We start from the raw sequence: 9,237 nt of genomic DNA, 5'->3' as shown, positions 1-9,237 counted from the left end.
GCGGGCGTACCACGGGCTAAGGGAGCTTCATCGTGGGTTCTGGGTTCTATCAGCATAGAAATTCCAATACGAATTGGGATGAAGTTGGGAAGTGAACTTGGTTATATGTTTGGGGTCGTGTGCAAGTCGAAGAGGAGGAAGTGGGGGAAGAGAGTAGTGATTTAGAGAGAGGGGGATAGAGATAGAATAGACAGAGAGAGAGAGAGAACAGGGAGCAGGACATCATGCTGGTCTCAAATTCGTTGGGTTTTTAGAAAAAGTTGAAAGAAACACAGCAGCGTTTAACCGTGAGATTAAATGTTTAAATCGGTAACAGAAGTGAGAGTTAAAATCGTAATTTTTAAAGGTGGGGAGAGACAAATTTCAGTCAGGTTTGGGCTAAGGAGCAAAACTTCAAGAAAGAAGGCGAAAACGATAAATCGAGTGATATAGAGAATAGAATAGAGAATAGAGACACATAAATAATCATGAATTTAAGACAGAAATGGGGTGGGGGTGGTGGAAGGGGAGCGCATCAGAAGGGATAATATATAAAAATAGAAATGACTTAGCTATTGTTCATGTCTTGGAGAGCTTTGTCGTGGGTTCTATCAGCATAGAAATTCCAACATACATATATGTATATAATTATATACATACATCATAATTTCCACTTTTCCATGGATTGGATGAAATTTGTTGAGGTGCATTTTTAACCGATGGATGCCTTTCCTGTTGCCAACGCTTATCCATTTCCAAGTAAAGTAATATTTCCCCATGACCAGTCACATTTTCACAGGACACCACTTCCATTACAGTAACAGTCATTTTACAACTCTCATGCAATGTGAAAGCAAGGAGGCAGTAACACACACACACAAACATATTACTAATCTGTTTAAACACTGATCACTGACTGTTTCTTCCAATCAGTCCAGGTTAGGTGTCCCTACATTCACACATTCTCTTGAACTGTTGAACACATCCACACATACTTAAAAATTGGGTTTATTACAGGGCTTCTCTGTCATGTTTGTGTATATATATATATATATATATATATATATATATAATAATTTTTTTCCAGAGGATGTGGCAACCGTTACCAATATATATATATATATATATATATATATATATATATATATATATGTATATATATATATGTGTGTGTGTGTGTGTGTGTATGTGTGTATGTGTATCTATAGTTCAAATTTACAGAAAGCAAAAGACAAAGACGGGTGAAGGAACATCAAGCAGGTGTATTAGTTTAACGCTTGGGAAGAATGGAAAAGTCTGACAGAAAAGATTGAGAGGAAAAAAAAGTAGAGTGAATGAAAAAAAACAGGAAGAAAAAAGAATGTGTAGGAATTAACAGTTCAGCATATATATATATAGGTAGACAGGCATGTGTGTGTATGTATATACACACACGTATATTTACATACATAGATTTACATATACAATGGGTTTCTTTCAATTTTCATGTCAAAACCACTCACAAGGCTCGGTCAGCTTAAAGCAATAGGAGAAGACATTTACCCAAGGTGTTGTGTAGTGAAATTGAACACAAAACCATGTAGTTGGGGGAGAAAAGGTCTTACCACTCGACTACACCAACACCCATATACATACATTCATACAATGTATGCATACACACTCACACACACATCTTTTAGTATCCAAGTTCCATGCTGTCATGGTTTTCACAAGTTCCGATGGATCTAAGATGTGCTTCATGCTGCAATGGACGTTTTGGTATGGTTCATAAGGTTGGATTCTGCCCATCCTAACACCAACCACTTTACTGTGTGGACTGATGCTTTTCTTTTTTAGCCTTTTGGTTTTCTTTTTTCTTTTTTTTTTTTTTTTTGTGGCACCAGCCCTAGTGAGGTTGCCATGTACCTCACAAGTCTAGAAAACCTAAGGAGGGTGAGGTGGCGTTTTTATGCTAGTTAGGGTAGAGAAGGTTCTTGATGTAGAGGTGGAGCCACATTGCTACTTACATTCAAGAAAGGGAGAGTCAGAATGAACCATTATTTGTCTCTGAAGGGATAATTAATGGTGATGAGTTATCCATGTGGTTCATAAAGTTGTGAGAGTAGTAGTAGTAGTTGGAGGGATCAGAGATACCAGGAGTGTGTAAGGGTAGCGGTTTGCAAGAGTGCATGTGGGTGAGGGTGCAAGAGATGGGAGAATTTCAGAGGAGAGAGGCAGGCAGACGACAACTGAAAAGATTGGGAAGGGTTGATGGGCAGATGGAGGAGGTGGTCAATACAGAAGTGAGAGATTGCAACAGACCAGGACGATTGGACGCTGCTGTTTTGGACATCATTGAACAAGTTTTTTGACAATATCCTATTTGACGCCATTGCTTTTTGATACAGGAATCAAGGGAGATAATAAGGGAATGCACACCCACGCTGAAGCAGAGAATGAGGAGGCAAAAAGCAATAAGTGACCCCGGCTGCTGTTAACACAAATAGATTACTGCTTCACATACGTTGAAAGAAAATGTATGCACACACACACACAGACAATTAGAGATAAAAGGAGAAAGTAAAAACATATTAGCCACTCGAATAAATTAAAAGGGAGTTATCTCCTTTCCATGACTCTTTCATTGAAAGATTATTATTAATAAAAAAAAATAATGACTATACTATTTGAAAAATCGCAAAAGCTAACTTTATTGAGTTCTTCCTTTGATAATTATGAGCAATATTCTTCAGTTACTCAACAACATCCATATTTTCAAAGTTCATAACAGTTTCTGTTGTTCTCTTGTATGCATCTCTGTACATTTTTAAGCTTTTGAAGTGGTTCGTATCTGTCTAATAAACTTTTATAGTACTCATCTCTCCCTTTCTGTATTTTACACAACTCGTCTATTAATCTCCATATTGTTGGACATTGCATACGAAGTTCATATTGTAATCAACAAAAGGCTGCCTCTAAATAATTGTTGGTACAGTCTTCTCTGTTTAAAGATCTTTGGTAAAAATTCCATATTTTGGGGAGAAATGGAATGTCTCACCTTTCCCTTCATCAGCTGTTTTGGTGACTTCAAACTGATTAAGTAAAATATGATGTTCTTGTGACAAAGACAAGAGTAATGCGATACTTGGATCAGTGTCATATAAACAGGTGAAATGCAATCCAGTTAATGTATTTTTGCAGATTTTGTGTTAAATGATTAAAAAAAAAAAAGCAGACATCCTTTTATATGCATTCCAGGGAGTGATTCCTTCATAGCACTATGTTCAGCTTCTTCAAACTCAGACACAATTGAAATGTCATGAATTAGGTTCACTTTCAGCTCAAACATTCTCATGTATATGGTGTGTTGTTTGTTCAGCAATGGAGCAATCGTTAAGGTGAAATGCATTATACATTTTTATTAAAATGACGTAAATTTGAGGAAAGAAGCTGGTAACAACACTGAATGTACCATCTACACCCCATATATATCTGATGACACTGAATGTTGGTGCCAGCTTGCTCTTCTGAGGCTAAAGATCCAATCAGATCCTGTGGTCTACTATCGCACATTAAAAAAAAAATCTTCAAACATACTTGGCTGAGAGCTATATATGTTGTATTGTTCTGGCCAAACTAATTGCTGTAAATTAGATTAATGGGAGTATTCTCGTCTAAATCGTGCTTATTTTGTGTCATTTTTCTCAAAGCAGTCGTATCAGCAATAGCAACTAGACTAGTTTTAGACATGTTTGTTAAACATTAATTTGCAACTACAATCTGGGTCTCAAGAGACTCTACCATTCTCTTTTTAAGATTTGGATTAAAATCCGCTACTTTTGTTGCTCTAATATGAAGCTTCATGTGAATGGAGATTTGCCATTCTTACCACCTCTCCAGCTTTTGTATGTAGCCATACTTTGCATTGATTTCTCTGCTCACAGCACCAAAATTTAAATTCACAACTGGTTTTGCTTACTTTGTCCAAGTTATACGGAAATCCATTGAGAGAAAATTCTTTTATTTCCACAGTTTACCATCAATTATTTACATCGTATAACGAAGCAGATTAGTAGTTGAGTAGATTACAAGTTAGTTGTCAACTAGAAAGAAAAAATTCACAGCACCAAAAGGTCTTGGGGACTAAATGTCCGAGATGAAGTAAGTTTAGTGTTGAATCAGTGATGATAAAAAAGGCAGGGTTAAATCAGCCGTGTCAAAGCATCTCATACCCAATGGTCAGTGGTGCATGAGTTGGGAGAAGGTGGAGGGACACTAGTAACAGGATAGTAATGATGATACAGTAGACAGGGAGTGGAATGAAAGCCTCCACATATTCATTTGACTTGCTACAACTAAATGCAAATCACTCACCATATCGCTTTAGACATTTAGCATTTAAATTGATTTTAAATATTCTATATTTTTCATTTTGAAACTAGCAAGATATGGCCTCTCACACCTGTCTTACAATGTTATTCTGAAACTAAACAATCACGTCGTTGAAATTTCAAAGCTATGATTATTTTTCAAAATAATGTGAATAAATAAGCAATAAATTTGACAGAGTAATCTGAATGGCCAAAGGGTTAAAGAATGTGGGATACATTGGACATTATAGTCCACCATCACTACCAGCAGCATCCCTGTCAGCGTCATTGTCATTATTATTATTTCATGTCCCCTTTCCATGCTAGCGGGAATCAGACAGGTCATCATGGACTGAATTGACTCCTATTTGCAGACACTGCTCTCGTTAAGAATCAATTCAGGTTGATGTTCAGGTGTATCACTTTTGCCTGGTTTCTACAATTGGATACCCAATGCATAATCAATAACAGAACGTCGTCATCATCATCATCCAATTCCATCAACTTTCTCAGAACCAGTAAATCATACAATCTTTTCCCAGTTGAAATATCTCATCTGTAAATTTCACAACTATAGAATAGAGCAGTAATTCACTAAATGAACCGATTGATCCTGGCCATTGACAGCTTGTTGTCTTTTCATCTGTTCAGTCATTGATTCCATAAGTTGTTTTCCACCATGTTGCGTCCCATGATTTCAAAATATTCCTGGCTCTGGTGGTTACTGGATGCTAGATCTTGCCAAAGACCACCTATGATTTAGTCAAGGGCTGTTCATACTTATATTCACAGCTGACCCCTATTTGCATGCTAATTAATCCATAACTGGGACCTTGACAGATTCTACTACTCCATGTCCAAAAAGACCTTGGAACAATAGTGACTAAGAGGTGGTGGGGTTCAACACTCTTCAAAATCCTGGAACTCCTGAACTAGGGTCCCACAACCAAATTCAATTTAAAATCGTACCCATGACACTTACAGAGTATGCTGGGGTCATTTTCTTGTGACATCAGCATTAGAGTGATTGATAAGTCCACAACAAGACAAGATTAAAGAGGCCCCACAGTCCATGGGTTCTCCATTCATTTGCCTTTGTAATTTGTTCTGGGTGTACTTTTTCTGGCATCAGCATTAGAGATTATTGTCATGTTTCCCAATATGCAAGGACAAAAGAGATGCTTTACATCTTGGCACCAACACAAAAAAACAGATGTTGCTATGTGGTAAGAAGTTTGCTTCTCAAGCACATGGATTCAGGTTCAGTCCCATTGCATGGCACTTTGGGCAAATGTCTTCTATTAAAGCCCTAGAGCTAAACAAAACCGTGTGAGTGGATTTAGTTAACAGAAACTGTATGGAAGCCTGTTGTGTATATATATTTGTGTGTGTGCGGGTGATGTTGTGTGGCCCAGTGGTTAACATGTTGAACTCACAATCACAAGATCAGGGATTCAATTCCTAGTTAGGCAGTGCATTGTGTTCTTGGGCAAAACACTCCATTTCACATTTTCCCAGTCCACTCAGCTGTAAATGGTTAACTTTGCAATGGAATGGTATTTTGTTCTGTGGGGGGGACATTGGCCTGCCCCCCCCCACACACACACACACACACCTTGTCAGGAGGGTGGCATTATTGGAAAGCGACAACAATGCTAGGAAGCATATTGTGACCAGTGATGATTAAGAAATACATCCAATAGTGATGTGTGTATGCAAGTGTCTCTTTGTGTAGACATCATGGGACAGTCATAAATGAGTGTCACTGCCATACAAGTGGTGTCATTCATTTCAAATATTCTTTGAGACTGTGTCTAGCCTTGCTTGTGAACAGTCAAGGGTTGGTGACAGGAAAAGCATCTAGCCGTAGGAACTCTACCTCAAACTTTGGTTGACCCACATAAGTATTGAAAAGTGGACTCGCACACGTGTACACGCTCACACACACACACACACACATCATGTATGTTATGACCATTTGCTATAGAAAAGTATTAAGGTTACATAAAAGAATTGATTTATGACTATCATTAATTCAGCTCACCCCCTTACAACTACCCACCAACTTTTAATCCACCCACAGGTTCATGAATCCTCTTCTCTCCCCCTCTCTTCTTTATCATCCTCATCTAAAGTATCATATTATACATTAAACAATCTTATCATTTCAGGCAAAGACATATCTTGGAGTTCATTATATTGAAGAAACTAGTGATTTCTCTCAAGCTGTGCAATTGTTTACAGAAGCTGCCAAACAGAAGGTTAGATTTATATCTATCATTGTCATAATCATCATTTAACATCTGCTTTCCATGCTGGCATGGGTCGGACGGTTTGACAGGGCTACGTCAGACTCCAGTCTTCTGTTATGGCATGGTTTCTATGACTGGATCCTTTCTAAAACCAACCACTTTACAGAGTGTATTGGGGAATTTTTACGTGATACCAGCCCTGGTAGTGTTGTCTGTGTTTGTGTGTGTGTGTGTGTGTGTGTGGTTATATGGTTATAATCTGCTTAATCATCATCATCATCATCATCATTTACCATTTCCTTTCCAAGCTGGCATGAGTTGGATGGTTTGACATGAACAGACAAGCCAGAGGGCTACACCAAAAGCTCCAGTTGTCTGCTTGGGCTTGGTTTCCATGGCTGGATGCTCTTCCCAATGTCCACTACTTCACAGAATATACAGAGGAGGCTTTTTAAGTGGCAGCAGCACTGGTGAAGTCACCAAATACCTATAAGACAAGACCCCCCCCCCCTCAACTGAATGTGGTAAACTGTTGAGGAATAAGAAACTATGAATGGAAGCAGGAGCTGAAAAAGGTGAATGCAAGGCTTGCCCACCTGAAAAGAGAGAGAGGGGGGAGGGAGAGAGAGGGGGGAGGGAGAGAGGGAGAGGGGGAGACGAGGTCAAAATACAAAGGTGAATTCTGAGAGACAGAATAGGAGAGAGGTGGATGTTCCGAGTGGGAATATTGTGGCAGATGGTTAGAAATAGGGAACAAGTTGAATGCAGAGAATATCAGTTTAGTGGAGGGAGGGGGTGAGAAGGAAATAGGGGTTAACATAGAAGCTTGATGGGAGAAATGAGTTGTTGAGGAAGGCTTGACGACCTTAATTCTGCTAAAATGGACAGGTCTTCTCAAGCATGCCATATTGCCATTCATCTCAGTTCCTTGTCATTTCCTCTGTGGAGCTCAACATCCTGAAGTTCACTGCTCCATTCCATGTCTCATTGGATCTCCCTCTTACACAAACTCCTTCCATGATTAGTGATCCATCCACATACATGACCATACAAGCACAGTCTTCATTCTTACACTACATCTAATCCCGCTTATGTCCAGTCTTTTCTCTCAACAAATTTACACTTTGTCGTACATGCACACTGATGTTGCACATCCAACAGACCATGTTTGCTTCATTTCTTTCCAGTCTTTTCATGCAGCATTGCACTTTTAACACAAGCCTCGTACAATCTGCCTTTCACTCTGTGCTAGTCGTCCCCAACCCTTATTTTCCTTACTCAACAAGTGGAGGGGGCTTTCAGAGCAGAGACTTTCCTTTGATGATGACATCTCCTAAGATGTCGACTCCTTCTTCCAGTGAGCCATCCAGGTAGACAACAGAGTTTATTTCTGGTTTGTTCTTAGAACCTACTGCTCCTATGCATCTATCGTATCCAAAGCTTATGTTCTCTGTTAGTCATCCTGTGATTCTGCTACATGTTTTCTGTGTCCATTTCTTACATTTATGGACTTTATACCTACTCCTTTTCTACGTATTGACAAGGCCATTTTCCTCAGGGTATCACGGGCCTGTATTCATTTTGAGGAATAACTCTGCCTCTTCCACTTAGCTTGGAGAATTTAAGATTGAATAATATCCATAGTCTCAGTCTTGCTTGGAAATCCAGCCAGAACGGGTAGTGACGATTGCTTCTGGTAGAACACTGTGGAGGTGGGGGAGGGGACCTGAGGACTCTACCCCAATGGTCCTCTCAAAAATTGTGGGTGGAGAAGAGCGAGGGATGGAAATTAAATGATGTGAATCAGTTGAAATATCTTTTTACTTTCATTTCAGGAACCTGATGCCAAATATTACCTTGGACTATGTTATCTAAAAGGCCTCGGTATAGAACAATGCCCAAACAAAGCATCCAATCTGTTCGCTGAGGCTGCTAAATTGGGCCATAGGAAGGCTAAAGCAATGATCAGTGATGAGTCTTTGTCAGAAGACAGTGAATCAGAAACAGAATATTCAGGTAATAATGAATATGTTCAGTTAGTTACTCTATTTAACAACTACTTCACCCAAAATGAAAACAGGTGTTTTACTAAACTTTCTAATTACATTTTGATCTGTAAGTATGCATATTTGATTTTTCCAGTGGGAGGTATTGTTGAAAAATGTACAGATGCAGGAGTGGCTGTGTGGTAAGAAGCTTGCTTCCCAATCACATGATTCCGGGTTGAGTTCCACTGCGTGGCATGTTGGGCAAGTGTCTACTATAGCTTCAGGCCAACCAAAGCCTTGTGAGTGGATTTGGGAGGCGGAAACTGAAAGGAGCCCATCATGGGATAGAAGAATGGCTAGTGAGAGCTGTGCGAGCCATGTACAGAGATGCTGCCAGTAAGGTGAGGGTTGGAAATGAGTACAGCAATGAATTCCGGGTAGAGGTAGGGGTCCACCAAGGTTCCGTCCTCAGCCCCCTATTATTTACCATAGTCCTCCAGGCAATCACAGAGGAGTTCAAGACAGGTTGCCCCTGGGAGCTCCTCTATGCTGATGACCTTGCCCTAATTGCGGAGTCACTATCAGAACTAGAGGAGAAGTTTCAGGTGTGGAAGCAAGGTCTAGAATTGAAGGGCCTTAGAGTCAACCTAGCTAAAACCAAAATCCTAA

At 39.5% G+C, this 9,237-nt stretch overlaps 1 protein-coding gene across 2 annotated transcripts in view; it reads left to right on the top strand.

The window, feature by feature from the left end:
* Positions 1–9,237, top strand: part of LOC106875932 (uncharacterized) — a 35,787-nt gene that overhangs the window by 20,277 nt on the left and 6,273 nt on the right. For both annotated transcript variants that reach the window (XM_014924259.2, XM_014924252.2), the window contains exons 7-8: positions 6,500–6,589; positions 8,416–8,596. In XM_014924259.2, the coding sequence (XP_014779745.1) occupies positions 6,500–6,589; positions 8,416–8,596 (271 nt within the window). The remainder of the gene's footprint in view (positions 1–6,499; positions 6,590–8,415; positions 8,597–9,237) is intronic.

The sequence above is a fragment of the Octopus bimaculoides genome, chromosome 16 (genome assembly GCF_001194135.2).
Source record: "Octopus bimaculoides isolate UCB-OBI-ISO-001 chromosome 16, ASM119413v2, whole genome shotgun sequence".
NCBI classification, from domain to species: Eukaryota; Metazoa; Mollusca; class Cephalopoda; order Octopoda; family Octopodidae; genus Octopus; species Octopus bimaculoides.
The sequence above is the reverse complement of the archived record's forward strand: the minus strand, read 5'-3'. Positions and strand labels throughout refer to the sequence as shown.